The 26,774-nt window shown below is 39.9% G+C and overlaps 1 protein-coding gene across 4 annotated transcripts in view; it reads left to right on the top strand.

Annotated features, from left to right (window-relative positions):
* LOC130907439 (kelch-like protein 29) overlaps nt 1-26,774 on the top strand; it is a 501,705-nt gene that overhangs the window by 417,801 nt on the left and 57,130 nt on the right. For all 4 annotated transcript variants that reach the window (XM_057822529.1, XM_057822530.1, XM_057822531.1 and 1 more), the window contains one exon: nt 8,194-8,392. In XM_057822529.1, coding sequence (XP_057678512.1) covers nt 8,194-8,392 — 199 coding nt within the window. The remainder of the gene's footprint in view (nt 1-8,193; nt 8,393-26,774) is intronic.

Here is a 26,774-nt window from a genome sequence, read left to right as displayed (position 1 = left end):
ATTTAGTTTATATGTATATTTAGCCGTTTTTTGCGGGAATATGAGTCCGAACCATTTGTTAAGAGCATTGGAAAAACAAAAAAGGTTAGCATTTTATAGCATTTAAGCTCGCAGACTTTTGACATGTAAGTTAGCCAATTGTTCTTTTGTTGTACCTAGATCCTCATTTATTTATTTTTAATACCGTTTGAGGCTCAGCTCAGGTATTTTAATTTTTCATGTTCCTTTTCCGATTACTCGATTATTCGAACTAATTCATCAATTAATCGACTACTAAAATAATCGATAGCTGCAGCCCTAATAAGTTGACAATGAGCGTTTTTTGTTTCATTCTTGAGGGGAATTCAAAATCAGGCTGCTTAGGCAATACTTTTCACCAAGATTGTCATCTATTGAATATGGTACGCCCGTCGGTTTCGTGCCAATGTAGTTACCCCAGTCAAAAATTGTCACAGCTCCCTTCGGGGAGAAAGTCAGCATCTGCTGCCACCTGCTGGCAACACTGTTGTCGTCTACTATGCCTCCTGGCATGCATTGCAGCGCTACAGATGTAAATTACAATTAAAATTCATGTCCTGTGCTGATAATTTCTTCAGTCACTGTACGAGTTGTTTCATTAATGCTAGTTATGGTATTTGGTAACACTTTATTTGACAGTGGTGCCATAAGACTGTCACAACACCATCATAACTACGATATAACACTGCCATGAGCATTAATGAATGCTTATGACAGATGTCATTTTGTGTCATCCGGAAAATTATGACTTTTGAATGGATGTAAAAGATCAGAGCTTGATATAAATGGAGTTAGTGACATATTTTGCTGGATGACACTCAATGACGTCAGTCATAAGCATTCATTAATACCCATGATAGTGTCATGTCATAAATATGACTGTCGTATTGCAGTCTTACAATGTTAATGAAATTATGAATTAATGAAACAACTAGAACAGTAACTGAAGAAATAATTAGCACAGCACACGAATTTTGATTGTAGTTTACATCTGTAGCGCTGCAATGCATGCTCGGAGGCATGTTGGACAACAACAGTGTTGACAGCAGGTGGCAGCAGAGGCTGACTTTCTCCCCCAAGGGAGCAGTGATGGCCAAATGAAACTTCTTGAAGCTTTGCAGCCAATTGGTTCAAAGCTTCATGGGGATATGAGAGTCTTATGAGACTCTTATGATGCCGCTGTCAAATAAAGTATTATCGGTTAATATTTTTTTGTGTAAATATCCCAAGATACAGTCAGGACAGCTGCTATGGACGGCTATGAACAAATGCCGTTTTCGTGTCAAATTTGGTGGGTGGCGGCTTATAGTCAGGTGCGCCCTACTGTCCGAAAAGTTTTGGTTTGCGCTAATGTTTTTTAATGCATTCGTAATTTAGTTTATGACAAGAAAATAAACCAATAACTAAACAAAAAATAATAAAAACTCATACCACAAATAAATCAGCAAATAAGACACACTGGACTGTAAGCCTCAGGATTCCAAATGAGGGGGAAAATGTAGCGGTTTATAGTCCGAAAATTACGGTACCTTATGTTGGTCTTAACAGGGAGCAGCTGGATTTAGCCATGGTAAATGAATTATGTCGTACTCACTGTTACAACTAGATGTATGCACTCAAATCAATAAAGCTAAATGTAAACACTTCCAAAACAAACCATTACAACTTACAAGGCTACTCTAATTAAACGAATACTCGAATTCCGTGTCAGTTTCCAAGATACTTGTCTAATTTCATCAATATCTCATAGACATGCCGACCAGATTTCACATGGCTAAGTAAAACTGTCTTCTGTTCTGGGACTGGAATTTCAAACTCAACTTGCTAAAGAGCAACGTAGTGTGTGAGTGTGTGTGAGGTTAGATATTTGGCTTATTACTGGCTTTTTTTCCCTGTCTTGGAGTCTGTTGTTTTTCACCCCTGTCCAGCTGGGCCACATGGCAACCAGCCAGTCGAGGTCATCCCGGTCGGCCTCGGCCTGCTGCTATGACACTCCGTGGCGGCTTGTTTACAGCTTTTGCTGTCGCACTAGACGAGCCTCCCACAGGGGTTTCACGTCGCCGCACTTAAACACAGGCATACACATTCTGCAGCTTTAGATGATGTTGCCTTGGTAACTGTGCCCCTGCCACTGTGCTAAATCAGGTGTAGGCAAACTTTTATGCTTTAGGGCCACGTTTGGTTTTAAATCAACACTTAATAACTTTTCAACCGTCATTAAACGTATTAACTTTTTTAAAGAAACATCGACTTCCAAGTAGTTGAATGACACCTCTGTCATGGCCCTAGGGGGTGTGTATCACTTTCACTGGCACTAAGCAACTTCAGGGAGGGTAGTAAGAACACTGATATCTAAAAAAAACTACAAATGTGCTGCCTGCATTACTTTGTCATATTCTAGCCATTCATCCTTCGCACAGCCACTAGAAACACAAAAGTAGTTCAGTACAACTGCAGGCGACCGGGAGATAAGGACTTTATGACACTTGCGCAAGTCCTCATGGCAAAATATTATCGCTTTTGTCCACTTGCGTCGCCAGAATAACTGAAAACTGAAAGTTATTAACTCATTCACTCGCAGCCATTTTCACCGGTGCAACCCCCTTCGCTCCTGGCCGTTTTACTGGATTTTGACTGATTTTGCAAGGCCCACAGAAAATTCTGTTCTGTTGCTATATACAGTGGGGTAAATAAGTATTTAGTCAACCACAAATTGTGCAAGTTCTCCCACTTGAAAATATTAGAGAGGCCTTTAATTGTCAACATGGGTAAATCTCAACCATGAGAGACAGAATGTGGGGAAAAAAAACAGAAAATCACATTGTTTGATTTTTAAAGAATTTATATGCAAATCATGGTGGAAAATAAGTATTTGGTCAATACCAAAATTTCATCTCAATACTTTGTTATGTATCCTTTGTTGGCAATAACAGAGGCCAAACATTTTCTGTAACTCTTCACAAGCTTTTCACACACTGTTGCTGGTATTTTGGCCCATTCCTCCATGCAGATCTCCTCGAGAGCAGTGATCTTTTGGGGCTGTCGTTGGGCAACACGGACTTTCAACTCCCTCCACAGATTTTCTATGGGGTTGAGATCTGGAGACTGGCTAGGCCACACCCCGACCTTGAAATGCTTCTTACGAAGCCACTCCTTTGTTGCCCTGGCTGTGTGTTTGGGATCACTGTCATGCTGAAAGACCCAGCCATGTCTCATCTTCAATGCCCTTGCTGATGGAAGGAGATTTTCACTCAAAATCTCTCGATATATGGCCCCATTCATTCTTTCCTTTACACAGATCAGTCCTCCTTGTCCTTTTGCAGAAAAACAGCCCCAAAGCATGATGTTTCCACCCCCATGCTTCACAGTGGGTATGCTGCAATTCAGTATTCTTTTTCCTCCAAACACGAGAACCTGTGTTTCTACCAAAAAGTTCTATTTTGGTTTCATCTGACCATAACACATTCTCCCAGTCCTCTTCTGGATCATCCAAATGCTCTATAGCGAACCGCATACGGGCTTGGACGTGTACTTTCTTCAGCAGGGGGACACATCTGGCAGTGCAGGATTTGAGTCCCTGGCGGCGCATTGTGTTACTGATAGTAGCCTTTGTTACTGTGGTCCCAGCTCTCTGTAAGTCATTCACTAGGTCCCCCCGTGTGGTTCTGGGATTTTTGCTCACCGTTCTTGTTATCATTTTGACGCTACGGGGTGAGGAGGGAGTTGAAAGTCCGTGTTACCCAACGAAAGTCCCAAAACATCACTGCTCTAGAGGAGACCTGCATGGAGGAATGGGCCAAAATACCAGCAACAGTGTGTGAAAAGCTTGTGCAGAATTACATAAAACGTTTGGCCTCCGTTACCGCCAACAAAGGGTACATAACAAAGTATTGAGATGAACCTTTGGTATTGACCAAATACTTATTTTCCACCATGATTTGCAAATAAATTCTTGAAAAATCAAACAATGTGATTTTCTGGTTTTTTTTGTCACGTTCTGGCTCTTATGGTTGAAGTTTAACCATGTTGACAGTTATAGGCTTCTCTAATATTTTCAAGTGGGAGAACCTGCACAATTAGTGGTTGTCTAAATACTTATTTACCCCACTGTAAACATGGAACCCACCAAAAGAAGATTAGACTCTCTTCTTTCAGCAGGAAAAAAAGTTGGTTCATGTCTTTTTCCATTCTTCAGAAATCAGCATTAGAAAATAGCCTAGTTTGAACAATTTTTTCATTTCTGGTGAAAAAAACAGCTAAATTGAGCTTTTTGTGAAAGCATACCTTTCAAACATTGACTTGAACACAGCTATTTTTTTTGCTTTAGTTACATCCCAAACATCTGAATATTGTTTTCCTTTTACAAAATAACATAAACAACAAGACAAATAGAGCTTTTGAGAGCAAAGTAACAATTTATTTACACATAATTAACTGAGAGATGACGCTGTTGTGGCCGCAACAGCCAGGGTAAACTATTCCCTCATCGCCGCCTGTCTCTGCTCGGCGAGCAGCACGGACTCAATGGCATCGTCCGCGGCACTGGTGGTCCCGGTCGTTCTGCTCGGTCGTCTAATGCCTGGCATTCCGGGCGACCTCCCAGTTGTTCTGCTCGGTCGTCCGCCGCCTGGCATCCTGGACGTCCATTCGCTCGTCTTCCGCCGGCGTCCCGGCCGTGCGGCCAGCCGTTCATTCCGTTGAATCGGGTTGCGGGTCTTACCAAATGCGCTATTGCCCTCCAGTGGCCAGTTGTATTGCTTTAAAATGGATTTTCAGCGTTGTGCTTTGGAGCTAAGTTGAATCAGAACCCAGAGATGTCTCTTGTGAAAAAAAACGTGAAAGACGTATAAATATGTCATGGACACTGAAACAATCAAAAATAGAATGTATTTATACGTTTTAGGGATCAAATGAGTTCAAGGAGAGGTTCGGAATTTTTGACATCAGGCTTAATCTTCGAGTTAGCGAGGGTTTTATTAGTCGTTGGAGTTGATTTCAACAAATTCAGTGTAGTTTGTTAGTTATTCGTTTGTTAGTTTCAGGGCTGACTTAGCATGCCAATAATAAACAACGTATGCACACATGAAAATCATTGATAACCCATGCAATCAATAATGTGGGCTATGTTTTCTGGATAAAATTATTAAAACTTACCATTGCGTGCCAATAATTGCAGTATGAACAGCAACATTTGTAATCCAGAAGCTCTGCAGAGGAGCAGGTCGGAGTGATATCACATCATTTTTTTTTCACCGCTGATTTTAATGTCGTAGCCAGCAGCAAGTAATCAGTTTATATTGTTCCTCGTTCTTCAAAGGGGATTTGTGGAAACTTTTCTTTGCCCATTTCTTCTGCCTGTTTCCATAGCATCTTAATGCACATTTCAACTTGTTGCAGGCCGTCAGTTAGCTCAGCAGACTGATGCTGAATTCGTGAATGATTTTGGCCTCCCTGTGTTCCGGGACCGATTTGGGCAGATCCGGCACCTCTCGTGCATATAAAATAATAATAATATAAAAACGTTGGGCGGAAAGAAGGAGAGGAGTCGTCGATGGCTTTCTCCACTATATTGTGGCAACAATAAGAAAACAATAAACAAAATAATAGCGGGCTACCGCCACATTCAACCGGGAACTTTTGCTTCTCGCTTGTCTCCCCCTCGCTTCCTACTACTCACAGTTCTCCAGTCCCAGCGTCTATTAAACGGATAGTGCATAGTGTCTTGTTTTGAGCTTTTCCTTGAAAAAGGTATCGAACACACGACGTGCTGACAACTTTGTTTCTTTATTAACATATGGAGTTAACAGTAGGAACACAGTTTGGGGCTCTCGGAAGGCTGTGCTTCTCTATCGCACTCCCGCATCACGTGACCAAAACAACAGTAACGTTGCGTGCACTTCAGGGTGCCTCGGAAAAAATTATATCAGAATATTGCACATAGTTACGGACATTACAGTATAAAATAAAAATAATAATATGCATAAATTCATTTACACAACAAATCCCAAGAATTGCATGTTGTTTATAAAAAATTTACGTCATTTGAAAGAGTCGGAGATTTGTTGATGCACTGAAAAGCTGGACCAACAAATCACGCCCCTGACATTAAAAATGATTTTTTTTTTTTTTTTTTAACTTGAAATTTGCGGCATCTGGGGAGCAAGCAGCCAGGATCAAACGTTTTTTCAACATGCCAAAAAGACAGTTGCCTTTACTGTCTTTTTTTCAAAAAGAAGGAAGATGGTTCAAAACGAGTCAGAAGTGCACATAGAAAAGAAAGAAAAAACGAAAGTCCCACACATGGCAAGTGGGCATTTGCGTTTTGTTTTCAGCACCATTTTCTGCATATCTTCCGGGACCTGTCCCCGTGCCGTCATCCCTGCGCTGTCATATATACTTTGCGTTCCGGCACCTTATGATTTACAAATTAAGTACTGTCGAGGCGTGAGCTTCGTAAAGTCGAAACGTAAATAGGGCTGTCAAACGATTAAAATTTTTAATTGAGTTAATCACAGCTTAAAAATTAATTATTTGGAATTAATCACAATTCAAACCATCTACAAAATATGCCATATTTTTCTGTAAATTATTGTTGGAATGGAAAGATAAGACACAAGACGGATATACACATTCAACATACTGTACATAACTACTGCATTTGTTTATTATAACAATAAATCAACAAGATGGCATTAACATTAACATTCTGTTAAAGCGATCCATGGATAGAAAGACTTGTAGTTCTTAAAAGATAAATGTTGGTACAAGTTATAGAATTTTTTTTTAAACCCCTCTCCATGTTTTCGTTTTAATAAAATTTGTAAAAATTTCAATCAAAAAATAAATTTGTAGCTCGCCATTGTTGATGTCAATAATTATACAGTGCTCATGGTCCATAAAATCAGTCGCACCAAAGCGCCAGCAGAGGGAGACATAAAAACACAAGTAACAAGTAGAGATGTCCCGATCGATCGGGTCCGATCACGTCATTTTCAAAAATATCGGACATGCCTTTTTTTATTTTATTTATTTATTTTTTTTAATTAAATCATTTTCTAATTGTATTTAACGTTACAGACATAATTTTACACTCATCCAGAGTCTTTAGTTTAGGGTAAGTTAGGGTTATCAAATTTATCCCGTTACCGGCGGTAATTAATTTTTTTAAAAAAAGTATCACGTTAAAATATTTCACGCAATTAACGCATGCACTGCACGACCCACTCACGCATTGTCGCATTCAATCTGTAATGGCACCGATTTACTTATATATAGAACTAAAAGGCAGCGTAAAATGAGTAGAGTGAATTTTGGCAGCCTTTGGAGCATTTTTTTAATTGGCTAAAGCTTTATAATCCCTCTACCTACGATTAGAAATATCGTGGGAAGCAATGTGGGGATGAAAGGTAGTAATTGATCTTTTTCTTAACACCCTATGTTATTTCCCAACGCAGAGAACATATATCAATTGGTACCACTACGCACAGTCATGGGTGCACTTCCCATCATGCATTTGGGCAGAACAGTTAAATGGCTACAGTATCATTTACTAAAAGCTCAACAAATACACTAGATGGCAATATTTAGTCACATTATACAAAGTCACATTTAACCTATAAGAATTACAAGTCTTTCTATCCGTGGATCCCTCTCACAGAAAGAATGTTAATAATGTAAATGCCATCTTGAGGATTTATTGTCATAATAAACAAATACAGTACTTATGTACTGTATGTTGAATGTATATATTCGTCCGAGTTTTATTCATTTTTTTCTTAATGCATTGCCAAAATGTATATGATCGGGGAAAATTATCGGGAATGATTGGAATTGAATCGGGAGCAAAAAAAAAACAAAAAAACAATCAGATCGGGAAATATTGGGATCGGCAGATACTCAAACTAAAACGATCGGGATCGGATCGGGAGCAAAAAAACATGATCGGAAAAACCCTAGTAACAAGTGGACATGACACTGCTGTCATTTTAATCTGTTTGCGTGGGCCATGTGCGTTAATTGCGTCAAATATTTTAACGTGATTAATTTAAAAAATTAATTACCGTCCGTTAACGCGATAATTTTGACAGCCCTAGTTGTAAACGGAGGACTCCCTATAAATGGTTCATCTTACCAACAAAATTAACGTTTTTTTTTTTTTTTAATGTCCTTTTCTAGCACCTGTCAGATCTGCTGGCATCAGTACGTCTGCCCTTCATCCACCCGTCATACCTGCTTAACGTGGTAGATAACGAGGAGCTGATCAAGTCGTCAGAGGCATGCCGCGACCTGGTGAACGAGGCCAAGCGCTACCACATGTTGCCGCACGCACGCCAGGAAATGCAGACGCCCCGCACCAGACCGAGACTCTCTGCAGGTAACGCCCGCAATCCCCTCTTGAGATTTCCGGGTAAAGTACGCGAATGCCCGACAAGACAAAACGAAAGCACATTACACTCACCATTCATCCCGCGCCGTAACAAGGTGACAGAGAGGTCATGTCACCATAAGGAGACGTCGCTCGGTATTGATTTTGGCCCACCATGAAGGTAATGGGCCGTTGCTCTTCAGTGCATTGTGTATGTGTGGTACATTAGGTCACTGTGGACAGTAAAGCCATCTTTTCAGGTGAAAGCAAGCGCATCCACTCTGATGTCCTTTTCCAAAGTCTAATGAATGATACTTAGTTTAATTGATGCCCATCAGGAACGTCCACTGAGGTTGGTGTAGACGGAATAAAGAAGAGGAGAAGGGCCACTTAACCTTGTGTTGAGCAAAACATACTCAAACCAATTTATTATACCGGCAGACTACATATGCTAAGTACGTAAAAGTACATGTACAAGTGAAGGGAAAAAAAGCAGTCGCCCTCTCAGTTTGTTTTATAGGTCAAGCGATAAAATTGTTATTTGCGTTAGTGTAATATGTGGAGTAAGTATTCAGCATTTTATGTTATACTTTTGTAATAACACAAAGTGGGTGATGTAAGCCAAAAGGACGAGAGTGATCTCTTATAACCTTTTTTTCACATTTACATTTTTTAACCCCAAAAAAAAAAAAAAGTAAGAAATGAATGAGAAATTTACTGTATTTTCACTTTAAGCCAGACAGTTGCTAACTGTCATATGCTATTGTTGAGCCACAACTAGATTCATTACCTTATTACTTTTAATCTTTCACACAGACGCTGGAAACAGAAATGTTGTTTAATTCATCTGCAGGCGACCGGGAGATTGATTTTTGATTGATTGATGATTTTACGACAGTTTGAGGGTGTGTGCTGGTCCTCATGAGAAACGCATGGTCTTCCTTAAGGCAAAACAGTACCGCTTTTGTCCACCGGCATAGCTAAAATCGACCAGAACTGAAAAACGACCAAGAGTTTCTGCAAGTACCCATTATCCCCTCTTAAAATAACTATACAAAAACATTTATTACACATCATATTAATGAAATAAAGCAAAAAATAAGATATATGAAAAAATATCTGAAGTTTTTGGAATTTCACACATTTTTGCATAAAATCACCATGAAATGTGAGCTGATCTTTGTCAAAATCACACAGATGAAAAAAACTGTCTGCTTTAACTGAAACCAACCAAACATTTATTTGTTTTCATATTTTAATGAGGATAGTATGCAAACAATGACAAAAAGAGGAAAAATAAGTAAGTGAACCATCACATTTAATATTTTGTGCAGATATAACTTCAACCAGATGCTTCCTGTAGCTGCAGATTAGTCTGGCACATCGATCAGGACTAATCTTGGCCCATTCTTCTCTAAAAAAAAACTGCTGTTGTTCAGTCAGAATCCTGGGATGTCTGGCATGAATCGCTGTCTTTAGGTCATGCCACAGCATCTCAATGGGGTTTAAGTCTGTACTTTGACTTGGCCACTCCAGGAGGTGCATCTTATTCTTCTGTAGCCATTCTGACGTTGATTTACTTCTGTGTTTTGAATTATTGTCTTGTTGCAGCATCAATCCTTTTTTGAGCTTCAACTGTCTGACAGACTGGAAAACGTCCTGATAAACTTTTGAATTCATTCTTCCATCAATGATTGCAAGTTGTCCAGGCCCTGAGTTAGCAAAACAGCCCCAAATCATGATGCTCCCTCCACCATGGTTCACGGTGGGGATGAGGTGTTGATGTTGGCGAGCTGTTCCATTTTTCCTCCACACACGACATTGTGTGTTACTCCCAAACAATTCAACTTTGATTTCATCAGCACACAAAATATTTTGCCAAAACGTCTGTGGAGTGTCATGGAGACTCATGTATGCCGAAGTGAGGTGCCTGTTTTGGTTTTAGGTCGCGAGTGGCTTTGGTTTTGAATTTAAAGTTTTAACTTTTGAAAATAGGCCCCCTACAGATCGGCCTTGTGTCCCGTCAACTGATAATGGAGATAATGACTGCGATGCGCCTTATAGTGCGGAAAAAACTGTAATCATTTGAAAATAGATGTTTTGATTATTAAATATATATAGAGATAAAAAAAATTGATCAAATAAGTACCTAAAAGAAAAATAGACGTACTGTATATTTAAATAAAAAGTTGTTTCAAATAATTAAAGTACTAAACTACTAAAAAAAAATATTTACAAAATGTAAAATTATTAATTATACATTTTACATTAGTTATAATGTATTAAGTTTTACTTTAAAACATATATTTAGATAAGATATTAATAATTTAAAAATATTTGAAATACATTTCAGTGAGAAATACTGCTTTAGCATTTGTAAAACATCTAAGATTTCTAGGGCCAGCAAAATTATCGCGTTAACGAGCGGTAATTAATTTTTTAAATTAATCACGTTAAAATATTTGACGCATTTAACACACATGCCCCGCTCAAACAGATTAAAATGACAGCACAGTGTCATGTCCAATTGTTACTTGTGTTTTTTGGTGTTTTGTCGCCCTCTGCTGGCACTTGGGTGCATCTGATTTTATGGGTTTCAGCACCATGAGCATTGTGTAATTATTGACATCAACAATGGCGAGGTTCTAGTTTATTTTTTGTTTGAAAATTTTACAACTTTTATTAAAAGAAAACATTAAGAGAGGTTTTAATATAAAATTTCTATAACTTGTACTAACATTTATCTTTTAAGAACTACAAGTCTTTCTATCCATGGATCGCTTTAACAGAATGTTAATAATGTTCATGCCATCAAATACAGTACTTATGTACAGTATGTTGAATGTATATATCCGTCTTGTGTCTTATCTTTCCATTCCAACAATAATTTACAGAAAAATCTGGCATATTTTATAGATGGTTTGAATTGCAATTAATTACGATTAATTAATTTTTAAGCTGTGATTAACTCGATTAAAATTTTTAATCGTTTGACAGCCCTAAAGATTTCATAAAACAAAATTAATTTTTAAAAAATGAACTTTTTTCATTATTATTATTCATAATTCACTGTGGCAAGTGTCCAAGTTAATTGGCAAAGTTGGCAGCCAATGAGAAACAGATTGTGAAACGTCACGTTATATTAAATTTTATTGATTGTTTTAAAAAACAAAATCCACTATTAGACATTTGTAGATGAACAATTGACATCTCAGCATATTTAACATTTAATAAAATCTTAAACTAATTTGAAAACTAGTGGCGAATCTTGCAACATTCCAAATGTAAGTTGCTCTCCGAACCTTCTGATGCCTTGTTTAATTTTACGAGCGCTCTGCGGGCTGCAAATTGCTCCCCCGGGCTGCACTTTGTACTCCCCTAACTTGTACATAAAACTCTTAATGCAACTGACTTGTGCTTCACGTGTGTTTCATGCACTCAAGAAAGCAACACAAAAGCCAATTCAAAATGCTAATGGGATCATCGTCAAGTTGCGTTATATACATTTCAACTTAACCTGTGTCAAAGCTCAGATGGTTAACAGCGCCGGAGTACGGCCCGTGGAAAATTATGATAGATATTTTAAAGTATGAGCACTTGACTGCTGCGTAAACATCATCACGGTGAGGTCACTTAACAGCCGTTTGCTTCGGTTAGCGAGCATGAAGGAGGCTTGCGCTCGTATTTTTATTTCATTCCATGTAATGACGTCCCTTGGGGTCGTCGTGAGGTGTTCGCGGCATGTCGTTCGTGGGCTCGTTTCGACGCTGAATGAGTGTTTTATACGTAATTTCTCGTTAACGACTTGCGTGATGCATGACGGGGCTACTGCTCATTGGGCCGTTAGCGCATTTATTGGTTTTTGTTTTAGATATAAAAGAAAAACATGCTTTCGCTTCAGAAGACAATAAACCAAAAAAGAAATTAGGATGTTCTAAAGTGAAAGTTGTGAAAAAACGGCAGATGATTTAGTCCTTGAATGTGTGCGCATGTGTCCGGGAAAGTGTGCGAGTTGTGTGTGTGCTTAAAAAGGCGCGTAAGCAGATGGGGCGCCACCTGAGCTCTGTTGATAAGACTGTCAAGCGTAGAAAGAAAAGAGAACTGCCATCCGTGAAGCCTTTCTTGCTGAGCAAAGTCAATCTGTGGACTCTGTGAGTGCACTGCGAGGGTGGGTGTGTGTGCTCAAGTTGTTATATAGTGGGGGAACCGCTACTCGTGACCAGGGTACGAGTACTTTACAAGTACTGCACAGTATTTCTTAGTCTTTGGCCCAAATTTTCATTTGTGCTTCTATCGTTTTATACAGTGCCTTGCAAAAGTATTCGGCCCCCTTGAATCTTGCAACCTTTCGCCACATTTCAGGCTTCAAACATAAAGATATGAAATTTAATTTTTTTGTCAAGAATCAACAACAAGTGGGACACAATCGTGAAGTGGAACAACATTTATTGGATAATTTAAACTTTTTTAACAAATAAAAAACTGAAAAGTGGGGCGTGCAATATTATTCGGCCCCCTTGCGTTAATACTTTGTAGCGCCACCTTTTGCTCCAATTACAGCTGCAAGTCGCTTGGGGTATGTTTCTATCAGTTTTGCACATCGAGAGACTGACATTCTTGCCCATTCTTCCTTGCAAAACAGCTCGAGCTCAGTGAGGTTGGATGGAGAGTGTTTGTGAATAGCAGTCTTCAGCTCTTTCCACAGATTCTCGATTGGATTCAGGTCTGGACTTTGACTTGGCCATTCTAACACCTGGATACGTTTATTTTTGAACCATTCCATTGTAGATTTGGCTATATGTTTTGGATCATTGTCCTGTTGGAAGATAAATCTCCGTCCCAGTCTCAGGTCTTGTGCAGATACCAACAGGTTTTCTTCCAGAATGTTCCTGTATTTGGCTGCATCCATCTTCCCGTCAATTTTAACCATCTTCCCTGTCCCTGCTGAAGAAAAGCAGGCCCAAACCATGATGCTGCCACCACCATGTTTGACTGTGGGGATGGTGTGTTCAGGGTGATGAGCTGTGTTGCTTTTACGCCAAACATATCGTTTTGCATTGTGGCCAAAAAGTTCAATTTTGGTTTCATCTGACCAGAGCACCTTCTTCCACATGTTTGGTGTGTCTCCCAGGTGGGTGTGGCAAACTTTAAACGAGACTTTTTATGGATATCTTTGAGAAATGGCTTTCTTCTTGCCACTCTTCCATAAAGGCCAGATTTGTGCAGTGTACGACTGATTGTTGTCCTATGGACAGACTCTCCCACCTCAGCTGTAGATCTCTGCAGTTCATCCAGAGTGATCATGGGGCTCTTGGCTGCATCTCTGATCAGTTTTCTCCTTGTTTGAGAAGAAAGTTTGGAAGGACGGCCGGGTCTTGGTAGATTTGCGGTGGTCTGATGCTCCATCCATTTCAATTGCTTGCACAGTGCTCCTTGAGATGTTTAAAGCTTGGGAAATCTTTTTGTATCCAAATCCGGCTTTAAACTTCTCCACAACAGTATCTCGGACCTGCCTGGTGTGTTCCTTGGTTTTCATAATGCTCTCTGCACTTTAAACAGAACCCTGAGACTATCACAGAGCAGGTGCATTCATACGGAGACTTGATTACACACAGGTGGATTCTATTTATCATCATCGGTCATTTAGGACAACATTGGATCATTCAGAGATCCTCACTGAACTTCTGGAGTGAGTTTGCTGCACTGAAAGTAAAGGGGCCGAATAATATTGCACGCCCCACTTTTCAGTTTTTTATTTGTTAAAAAAGTTTAAATTATCCAATAAATGTTGTTCCACTTCACGATTGTGTCCCACTTGTTGTTGATTCTTGACAAAAAAATTAAATTTAATATCTTTATGTTTGAAGCCTGAAATGTGGCGAAAGGTTGCAAGATTCAAGGGGGCCGAACACTTTTGCAAGGCACTGTATGTGCTATGTTTGTGTTAGTTGTTGGGACGTACTTTTCGTACTTTTTTCCTTCATTTTGAATCCTGCGGCTTGGAGATAGATAAATTGATAGAATGACGGATGTCATTTAGTGACAAACAGCAAATTATGTCACTAACTCTATTAATGTTCAGCTTGGATTTTTACATCCATTCAAGAGTGAGATAATTTGCCAGATAACACTAAATGACATCTGTTATAAGTATTCATTAATGCTCATGACAGGGTCATGTCATATTTATGATTGTCTAATAACAGTCTTATGAGGCCACTGTCAAAAAAAGTGTTACCAAACACCAAGGGCGTAGGTTTGGTCTCAATATCGGTAGGGACGGTATGGCATAACCTGCATGTACACTTTTTGCTGGGACAGGACATTCTTAGTGATCAATACAAAATAAATCTGTATTGACTTATACTAATTTTTATGTGTATTGGTTCAGCCTACACCGTTCAATTCAAATCTCTTGTTTTAAAAAGTTACGAAAGAAACATTTTGAAAACTTTCAGGAAAAATGTCCAGCTTTTATGAGCAAATTTAAATTGCAGTATTTGAACATAAATTATATTAACATACACAATAAATACAAGTTTGTTTATCATCTCTTATCTATCCAGGAATGTAAAAAAAGTAAACATTTAACAATTAAGAAATTAAATATAACAGAAAAATCCTATTTGTCAGGGAATAACAAAAAAATAAAAAATGGAGCTGTTCTTCAGGTAAAAAACTACTGCTTTTGTCCACAAGCACAGCCAAACTCAACAAAAAATTGAAAGCTCCAGTGGGCTGCTTTAAGATCACATAAACAAAATAAAAGGTAAAACTGGGAAGAAGGGGGTAGAATTCGGTTCACTACATATCTCATCGTTTACCGTTAACAGTAGAAATCACATACATGAGGACACTTCTCTCTAAGCAGCTACCTACTCGAGTTCAGCTGGTTAGCAAGTTACACAGTTTCACGTCATGGTAAGTCTGATGCAGGTCGGACTTTCAGGAGCAATATTAGTGGCGTGTTCCCCTCTTCCACAACATTGACGTCTTTTTACATTTCTTACAGTGGCTGCTGCTGGCGGGGGAAAAAAAACATCTAATATCCCTAATATCTAATGTCTGTGTTTGTGTTCATCAGCCGATCAAATGTGCGTTTAAGAGGGGTGAAAAATTACCAGCACATTTAGCAAGTGAAAGGAGGGACATGTGTGTGTGAACATAATGAAAATAATTCACCTAATGATGGTAGGGTTAATTATAAAATTAAAACATGGAAAGACAATCTAAATGACCCATATAATTGAATCCATTATATAACGCAAATAAAGTTGCTTTAAAGTTGGTGGGGACAATTTGAGCACCCTGAAAAGTTGGTAGTGTTTTGTCCCTACCGTCCCTATGCAAACATACGCCCTTGCCAAACACCATAACTAAAAATTAATGAAAAAACTCAAACAGTAACTGACGAAATAATTTGCACAGAATATGAATTTTTATTGTTATTTACATTTATAGAGCTGCAATGCATGCTAGGAGGCATGTTGGACAACAACAGTGTTGACAGCAGGTGGCAGCAGAGGTTGACTGTCTCCCCCAAGGGAGAAGAGATGGACAAATGAAGCTTCTTGAAGCAATGAAGCTTTGCAGCCAATCTGTTCAAAGCTTTATGGTGGTTCATTTGATTTTATGACAGTCATATGATGCCACTGTCAAATTACTGCGCCTTTTAATACGATGTGCCCTATGGTCACGAAAACACAGCAATCAGAGACGAAGCACCAACATTACACATTATAGTTGTAATAAAACCAAGTGCTAAATAGGTATCTCTTAACATATTAACAGTTATTCGGATAAAGTTAAACAAAACAAACTCTCAATCTAACTCCAAATCACGACTCAATACATTCAAATCTTATTCTTCGGTATCAGTTTTTTTTTTTTTCTGAGTTGTCCCTAAACCTAACGCCTGTCTGACTGGAGGAAAATACAGAGGGAAAGACGAGTTGGCTGTTTTGGATTCGTTTTTAAAGTGTTTAGTGCTTTCGGTTGCATATATAAACCATTGAAAAGCCTAATTCTCAGCAATAATGGTATGTAGAGCATCTTTTTTCTTTTTCTTTTTATGTATTTTACTTTTTTATACTAAGGATTTTGACGTAAATTCCAACTTTAACTGTAAAATCCGATTTACCCGGAAATTTGGATTACATCGCCAGCTAGGGAACGTAACTCAAGGACTTCCTGAGCATAGTTAACTAGCTAGATACTGTAGATACTCCTAGTATACTCTATGGATGTAGGATTCTATATAAAGTAAGTTTTTTTGGTGAGCAAAGTGAGTTGTCACAACTCCATCTTTTGTTGTCACCCACCATGAAGGAAATGGTGACATTAACGTTGAGCCCATCATGCTATGACAAACTACTCACTTGCCTGATATAGGAGCAACAAAAAGTCTGTTTGCCCATAAAAGTGACACGTGTATACATAAATATTGTGCAAACTGAAAGGCGGCAGATGCTAACACACGAACACGCACACCCCAACACGCATAGATATGCTCTTTTTTTATACACACACACACACTCTCTGTGTATAGCCGTGGGAGACATTTATATCTCGCTGCAGGTCCATAACCATTATGTCTTATCACGTTCCCTTTTTACTCCATTTGCTCTCATTTGCTAACCCTGTGATTTGTCTCCCAGGGTGCTAATTTGCTATGACGATGTTGAGGGAGGGGGGCCCACGGCGCCCCCATGATGGTGCTACCGACTGTGCGTCAGTATGTGTGAGAGGATATTAGGATGTTTGCTGTTCTACTTAGCTGCTGACTTGAGTCATTTAAGTCCCCTAAATACCCTACAAACAGTGCATCGGGGCAGGAGGTGCAGTGCCCCTTTATATCCAGCAGGGGTTGCTTTTTCTTTCTTTGTACCGGGAAGCTTATTTTTATTTTATTTTTTTACAGTTTTTGTAACTAATGTGCAAAACATTAAAAACAGCTAATAGCGGGGGGGGGGGGGGGGGGGGCAGTCATCAATAATCGAGTTATAATCGAATCGTAGCCTCTGAATCGTAACCGAATCGTTAGGTGCCCAAAGATTCCTACCTCTAATATTTTCCCCCTTTTGTCATTGTTTGCATGATGTCTTCATTACAATATGAAAACCTGTAAACGTTTGGGTGGTTTTAGGTAAAGCAGACACTGTTTTTTTTCATCTGTGTGATTTTGACAAAGATCAGATCATATTTTAATGGTGATTTTATGCAGAAATGTGAGAAATTCCAAAAGGTTCAGATACTTTTTCACACCACTGTACCCTTATCTGCTGTCATCGCTCGAGAGAAAATGGCATCGGTTCGTGCATGCGTAATCCGAGAGCCCGTCACGATCGGGTATTGACAGTCATTCTATGGTTGGTAAATAATTTTGGCTAACACAACAGTCAATATTTCAATCTGCTGAGCAACAGATAGCCTTGCATATCCAAAAGAATCCCTACAATTTGGTCAAAGGATGTTCCCGTGTCTGTAATGAATGCTGGAAGAGGCTCCAGCAGATTTGCAGTGTGTCCAGCGGGTCAGCGTTGCGGATGCGCTTCACCTAAGCTGGATTTACTTTCTCTGTGTCGAATTTATGAGTCCGCACCGGATGAGATTTTGTCGATAAGCTGCGAGACCGTCGCCACTTCACACTGCAAATGTATGACTGAAAAACTCTCACGTCTCTCGTCTAGAAAGCATATCCTGTTCTGGGTCATGTGGAAGCCCAGAGGACTTTATTTTTAAAATCACCTGTCAATCACAGGCAATGACAGGCAACCATACGTAGCACCAAAGACAGTTCAAAGTCGTCTTAGATACATGTTCTTTTGAGTTAACACAGTGTTTCTTTGAAGGAATTAATTTAACAAAAACACAATTGAGTCTTCAAAAAGCCCTAAGAACAACAACATGCTAAAAATGCTAACACGCATGTTTTCACAAACAAACAATTTAGTTTCCAATTTAGCCAAAACTGAGGTTTTTGTAAACATGAAAGGAAATCAGTCTTCAATTAACCTTTCAGTGAACATCAATGACGATTTAGTCATCAAAGGAACTTGGGAGTTTTCTCGAACACCGAAGACAACTTAACGGCAAGGATAAATGTTTTAATCGTGTGTAAATAAAAGAAACCCGGTGAAAGTCCGCTGCAGCACAAGTAATCTCACGCTGCATTTACTCCCCGAGAAAAAACGGTGAGGCTTAATAATTACTCGGAGCCGGACAAGAATCAACAAAGTCAGGGTTAAAACGCTTTTAATTGTCTTTCTGAGCTGCTGACAGATTCACCTTGCTGCCTGCTTAAACGCAGACACAACACATTCAATTAAAGCTTGAAAGAGAGGCGAGGAGGGACGAGAAATTCGGGATCAACTCATGTTAATTGGGACGCCGCCAAAAAAGCAGCAGGTGGCAGCCTTCAGAGGGTGACGGCTGTTGAAATGTTTCAAAGCTCGTTATATCTGCTGTAAATATCTATCTTTCACGTCACGAAACACAAATTATGAATAAAAACTAAAGGTAAACCCCCCCAAAAAATACACCGTTTCCACCCAAATTGTCTTTGATTTACCATCCATTTAATCTTAAATTGAAATATGTTTCTCCACTTTTATACAGCACTTTAAGAGCAACTGCAACATCTAAGACAGTTATGGTTACGACTTAAATGAAACCGAACACGTTTTAATTGTGTTTTCAACCAGCATTAGGCCTTCAATAAACCTTTCTTTCTTTTTTTCGGAAAAAAAACAGACTATAATGAATGAAATTACCTTTTTTTATTTGTCTAACACGCCTTTTAATACCATGAACACATCACCTTAAACAATTTTAGATGGAATTGAAAACATTTTTCAATGAATCTCCTTTTACTGAATAACCAAGCATGTCTGAATTGAACCACTAAATTAAAATCAATCATTTTCTTAGACACAGAAGAGCATGCGCGAGTTAAGCAGAAACTGGTGCAGGAGACTTAATGGTGGACGCGGCACGGGTGTCGTAAAGTCGAAACATCATAGTTTGAGTACACCGTAACCGGAGGACTCCCTGCATCCGAGATATAACGCTAGCTAGCTAGCTAACTGTATATCCTAGATATAAAGCTAGCTAAAGATTGGTCTTGACCTTTTTTCCCCCGTCTACTTTGAAAGATCGCCAATGAGAGGAATGTTCACTGAGAGTAGATGAGTAAAGAGACTTAAATCATTTTATTGGGTACACACAATAGTAAAATGTTTTCATAAGTTTTTTTCTTTAAAAATAAAATTTTATAACATTACTGTATACTGTATGTATTTGTGGATGTACAATAGATGTAGAGCTAGCTTTATATCTGGGATATACTGAGAGTAGATGAGTAAAGAGACCTACAGTGGGGCAAATAAGTATTTAGTCAACCACTAATTGTGCAAATTCTCCCACTTGAAAATATTAGAGAGGCCTGTAATTGTCAACATGGGTAAACCTCAACCATGAGAGACAGAATGTGGGGGGGGAAAAAAACAGAAAATTGCATTGTTTGATTTTTAATTTTATTTGCAAATCATGGTGGAAAATAAGTATTTGGTCAATACCAAAAGTTCATCTCAATACTTTGTTATGTACCCTTTGTCGCAAATAACGGAGGCCAAACGTTTTCTGGAACTCTTCACTAGCTTTTCACACACTGTTGCTGGTATTTTGGACCATTCCTCCATGCAGATCTCCTCTAGAGCAGTGATGTTTTGGAGCTGTCGTTGGGCAACACGGACTTACAACTCCCTCCACAGATTTTCTATGGGGTTGAGATCTGGAGACTGGCTAGGCAACTCCAGGACCTTGAAATGCTTTTTACGAAGCCACTCCTTTGTTGCCCTGGCTGTGTGTTTGGGATCATTGTCATGCTGAAAGACCCAGCCACATCTAATATTCAATGCTCTTGCTGATGGAAGGAGATTTTCACTCAAAATCTCTCGATACATGGCCCTGTTCATTCTTTCCTTTACACAGATCAGTCGTCCTGGTCCCTTTGCAGAAAAACAGCCCCAAAGCATGATGTTTCCACCCCCGTGCTTCACAGTGGGTATGGTGTTCTTCGGGTGCAATTCAGTATTCTTTCTCCTCCAAGCGCGAGAACCTGTGTTTCTACCAAAAAGTTCTATTTTGGTTTCATCTGACCCTAACACATTCTCCCAGTCCACTTCTGGATCATCCAAGTGCTCTCTAGCGAACCGCAGACGGGCCTGGACGTGTACTGGCTTCAGCAGGGGGACACGTCTGGCAGTGCAGGATTTGAGTCCCTGGCGGCGCATTGTGTTGCTGATAGTAGCCTTTGTTACTGTGGTCCCAGCTCTCTGTAGGTCATTCACTAGGTCCCCCCCGTGTGTTTCTGGGATTTTTGCTAACCGTTCTTGTTATCATTTTGACGCCACGGGGTGAGATCTTGCATTGAGCCCCAGATCGAGGGAGATTATCAATGGTCTTATATGTCTTCCATTTTCTAATAATTGCTCCTACAGTGGATTTCTTTACACTACGAGTTTTACCTATTGCGGATTCAGTCTTCCCAGCCTGGTGCAGGTCTACAATTCTGTCTCTGGTGTCCTTCGACAGCTCTTTGGTATTGGCCATAGTGGAGTTTGGAGTGTGACTGACTGAGGTTGTAGACAGGTGTATTTTATACCGATAATGACTTAAAACAGGTGCCATTAATACAGGTAACGAGTGGAGCCTCGTTAGACCTCTTTAGAAGAAGTTAAACCTCTTTGACAGCCAGAAATCTTGCTTGTTTGTAGGTGAACAAATACTTATTTTCCAATCTAATTTGGAAATAAATTCTTTAAAAATCAAACAATGTGATTATCTGGGCTTTTTTCCACATTCTGTCTCTCATGGTTGAGGTTTACCCATGTTGACAATTACAGGCCCCTCTAATGTTTTCAAGTAGGAGAACTTGCACAATTGGTGGTTGACTAAATACTTATTTGCCCACTGTAAATCATTTTATTAGGTACACACAATAGTAAAATGTTTTCTTTCAAGTTGTTTTGTTTAATAATCAGATTTTATAACATTATTGTATACTGTATGTATTTGTGAATGTACAATAGATGTGTAGCTAGCTAACTGTATATCCTTGATATAAAGCTAGCTATACATCTATTGTACATTCACAGATACATACAGTATACAGCCATGTTATACAATTTTATTTTTAAATAAATAAAAAAAAAACAACAACTTATGAAAACATTTTACTATTGTGTGTACCTAATAAAATGATTTAAGTCTCTTTACTCATCTACTCTCAGTGAACATTCCTCTCATCGGCGATCTTTCAAAGTAGACAGGGGGGAAAAAGGTCAAGACCAATCTTTTCATCTCCAAAATGTGTTACTCTTGCCAGGAAGAAAACATCAGCTTGTCAAAGTTCTCTTCCTCCTTGGCTGCCTCCCTTTCCTCCAAACCGCTGGATGAGTGGCGGCCGCCCCTTCGCGAGCCGTGACCCCAAACCGCTGCCGCTCCATCCCTCGCCACCGCTGCCGTGTTCTGACAGGGCTATGTTGAGTTGTGTTAGTCCGCCAGCGCGCTTTCAACCTTCAGGGATCATTCAGACGGCCAGATGTGGATGATCGTTGACGCGGGCGACCGAGCGGAAAGCACACGTACACGTGGGGTCATCAGAATCATAAACCGTGGCGTTTAAAACACTGATGTTGGTTTTTTTCCCATCCAGTCATAGACACTGTCAACTGTGTCCACTTCCATATTTCCATGTCCTTCCTCATTCTCACAATTACGAACGAGTTCCGTTCCTTCACTGGCGACGTAACTCGAATTTCCGTGTAAATTGGAATAAACCCTTTAAGTACCCCTAGAAAATAACTAGGGTTGGGCATCGAGCATCGATGGGATCCGGGACGAACACTCCAGAACTATTCGAATCTTTTAATTTCAATTACAAGTTTTGATGGCCTGACGAAAAAATAGCTGCCGAACACCACGAAGAAGAAGCCACATGAAGACTAGCTCTGTTATGAGCAAATCAAATTAAATGGCTAATTTAGCTTATTACAAAAACATGTTAAATCGCTTCACATAAATCACAACAAAGTAACAGAACAAATACACCGAAATATTTTCAGATCCTCTGTTAAAACGCGCAAACTTACAGATTTTGTTTTGTCAAGGTTTTTCAACAATATGTATTGCAGAGGAGGTGTGTAGCTTCTGTGCACGTCAAGGATTATTTTCCAACTAAAGTTAATGTTCTTTTTGCCTGCTGCTTTCAGTAAGTCACCACTAGGGAAAGCCAAGCGCACATAGCACAAAGAAAAACTGTACAGAAATCAAATTTAAAAAGTAGGCAATTTAAGATCGAGGGGCAGAACACTACTCTGTCCAGCCCTTAACTAACTAAATACCACTTAAAACAAACGATGCAATACAATAAATGCCTGCTGCATAAGACACTCTAAAACATAGGCAAAAGAATATGTGTAAATGTTTTCTCCGTGAGCTTTTGAAAATAAACATCTTTGTGAAAGTGTGCTCCTGTGGGAAGAAACTTCATCATATTCAAGTTCAAAGACTGATATTTATTAACAAGTTTTAAAAAGTAGCCCTGTGAGAGCTTAATAGCAAAGTTCATATAATTTAAAAAATAAGCGAGAAGTTAAGAAATCAATATAAACTATGGATTTTTTTTACCTTGCCTGATCTGAATTGAGAATCATTTGGAACCGGAATCAAAACTTGGAATCGGAACCGGAACCGTTCAAATTCAAACGATGTCCGACCCTGAAAATAACTATCCAAAAATCCAAGTGTTTTTTTTTTTTTTTTTTTAAACGATGGAGGATACACTGCCCTCTGGTGGCAGTGTTGGGTCTGGCTGGACTTTCAACTTGTATGATTGAAAAGCAGACTCAGACTTCTGACAGGGATAAAGGGTAGCTGCGCTCTAGTTAGGTCTGTAAGTTGTTTCAGCTAATATGTGGTTGTGTATGCATTTTTTTTTTTTTTTTTTTTTAAACCTGTCCTGTTCAGCTGTTTGACACAGAGAATGGAAGTCTAAGTGCCCGGATTCTGAACAGTTTTAATGTTTCACATGGAGAGTCTGACATACTCCCATTGTGATCATTCAAAATACCTTTTTATTATGACAAAGCAGCGAACAGGAAGGGATTATGGGGGGACAGAAGAAAAGAAATACAAGAGAAGAAAGAAAAGAAACACATACACAAACAACAACAAGAAATACATTGAACATCTAAACTAGTTACTAATATGCTTGTGCTATCGTCAGCGAGATGTATTTCCGGTTTACACCATGTGGGGGCCAATTGGCCAGTGAAAGAGGAGAATGGGGGTGGGGGTGTCTATAAGACTATAAGCTAAGTGACTGAAAGGGGTAGAGTGTACACAAATCAGTTCTGTGATCTAGAACCCAGTAATCATGTGAATCTCTTATGAGTGTAAGCCCGTTGGCGACCAACCCTACGCCGCTGCATCGCCAATCCCGGCACCGGAACCCCCAACCCGAGCATGCCCTACCACATCCAGCAGCACACAAGCCCCACCGGGCGCGCGACAGCCACGCAGACGGGCGGAGAAACTGCGCGGGCGCCAACCCAGGGCCACGGCCCCCACCCAGCCAGCCCGGGGAGGGAGGGCGAGCGGGGGATTGGGGGTGCCACGCGCAGCCCATCCCTCCTCCCGCCGCCCAGCAAAGGAGCCACCGTCCCCCCCCGGGACCCAGGGTGGTCCCCCGGGCCACCCGCGTGCCCATCAACCGGCCTTCAGGGATGGCAGGAGGGGACGAATCACCAACCCCACGCCTACACCCACCCCCGCCCGCCCACCCGGGCCACGAGCCACAGCCACAGCCCCCCAACCGGCACGGCACGCCACGGGACCCCCAGCGGCCCACCAAGCCCCAGGCAAGGCAGGGTCCCCCGCCGGTGCAGGCTACACCCCGCTGATACACGGGCGCCCAGCCAGCGACCCGCGATGGAGCGCAGGGCGGATGCCCAGCCAGAGAAGAGAGGGGAAGGCGGAGGCAGGAGAACGCCCAGGAACTGCCACGGGGCGATGCAAGATCGGAGACCCGACCCCCCAACCCACTCCCGCGGCCGGCAGCCGAGGCAGAGGGGAGGCCACACCCAGGGAGCCACGCCATATAGAAAAAGTGTGGGACCCACCTACCACCCTATTACTGTGGCTGCCAGGTTCCCGACTGGCAGCCATCACCCAGCACCGTGATGGGGGTGTGAGGGGAGGGTAGTGCAATGTATGCATGTGTGCATGTGTATGCATTTGTAATTAAATTTACAGCTACGGTTTGTGGAGTTGCTTGTTAGCGATATGCTTTGAGAATTGTAAATACTAGGGTTGTTCCGATCATGTTTTTTTGCTCCAGATCCGATCCCGATCGTTTTAGTATCTGCCGATCCTGATATTTCCCGATCCGATTGCTTTTTTTTTCCTCCCGATTCAGTTCCAATCATTCCCGATAATTTTTCCCGATCATATACATTTTGGCAATGCATTAAGAAAAAAATGAATAAAACTCGGACGAATATTTACATTCAACATACAGTACATAAGTACTTTATTTGTTTATTATGACAATAAATCCTGAAGATGGCATTTACATTATTAACATTCTTTCTGTGAGAGGGATCCACGGATAGAAAGACTTGTGACTTTGTATATTGGGACTAAATATTGCCATCCAGTGTATTTGTTGAGCTTTTAGTAAATGATACTATAGCCATGCCCAAATGCATGATGGGAATTGGAACCATGACTGTGCGTAGTGCTACCAATTGATATATCTTCTCTGCGTTGGGAAATAACATAAGGTGTTAAGAAAAAGAACAATTGCTACCTTGCTTCCCCACATTGCTTCCCATGATATTTCTAATCGTGGGAAGAGGGATTGTAAGGCTTTAGCCAATTAAAAAAAAGGCTCCAAGGCTGCCAAAATTTACTCTACTCATATTACGCTGCCTTTTATCTCTCTATAGAGGTAAAACGACGCCATTACAGATTGAGCACGACAATGCGTGAGTGGGTCGTTCAGTGCATGCATTAATTGCATTAAATATTTTAACGTGATACATTTTTTAAAAAGGTAATAACCGTTGTTATCGGGATAAATTTGATAACCCTACCTTAAGTCTAAACTAAAGACTCTGGATGAGTGTAACATAATATGTCTGTAACGTTAAATACAATTAGAAAACGATTTAATTAAAAAATATACAGTGGGGAGAATAAGTATTTGATACACTGCCAATAGTGTATCAAATATTTATTCTCCCCACTGTATATATATTTAAAAAAGGCATGGCCGATATTTTTTTGCCAATTCCGATACTTTGAAAATGACCTGATCGGGCCGATCGATCGGGACATCTCTAGTAAATACGTTAGCTTTCGTAGAATTTAAGCTAGTGGACTTTTCTTGGGCATGTTAGGCTAATTTAATCTATTAAATTTACATATTGATTAGACGAGATGGACGTTTGAACACCAATTGTTTTTTTGTCAAGTGTTCTATTGTTAAAATGCGTTTCGTTTTTTTAACATAAGTGTACATGTGTGTGTTACAGCTTTACAAATTGTCAAAAGTGAGCTTCAAAAGCTTCAAAAAGCACAATCGCCTTGTTTGCTGTCTGTAAAGCTGAACAACTAAACGTTTAGTGAGGACAGAACAGGTAATATCAATAAAGTACAGTAAAAAATAAGATACTGTGAGGTACAATAAGGTACTGGTTATGCAACTGGAGAAAAAATGGCGGCTTAGACTCTGGCGTCGTACAGTCGAAATTGCGTAAGTCAACTACGTCTTAACCCGGGGACTGTCTGTATCCGTCTCTCGATTTACATACATATTGAATGTACGCACCGGTCTGTAAAGTCACACTCAGTCCATTGACTCCTGCACATAATGCAAACATCTATTTGCATAAACCAAATATTGACACTTCACATACATAGGTAAAACATGTATGAATCTGTCCATTCACATACGAACATACTGCACACTTTGTTCATTTACATAGCTTAAAAGTCTCTCAATTCAATCGAAATGCATCCAATTATATAAACATTAGGGTTGTTCCGATTATGTTTTTTTGCTCCAGATCCGATCCTGATCGTTTTGAGTATCTGCCGATCCCGATATTTCCCGATCCGATTGCTTTTTTTTTGCTCCCGATTCAATTCCAATCATTCCTGATCATTTTTCCCGATCATATACATTTTGGCAATGCATTACGAAAAAAATGAATAAAACTCAGACAAATATATACATTCAACATACAGTACATAAGTACTGTATTTGTTTATTATGACAATAAATCCTCAAGATGGCATTTACATTATTAACATTCTTTCTGTG

Source organism: Corythoichthys intestinalis, chromosome 19, assembly GCF_030265065.1.
Source record: "Corythoichthys intestinalis isolate RoL2023-P3 chromosome 19, ASM3026506v1, whole genome shotgun sequence".
Classification (NCBI taxonomy): domain Eukaryota; kingdom Metazoa; phylum Chordata; class Actinopteri; order Syngnathiformes; family Syngnathidae; genus Corythoichthys; species Corythoichthys intestinalis.
The sequence above is the reverse complement of the archived record's forward strand: the minus strand, read 5'-3'. Positions and strand labels throughout refer to the sequence as shown.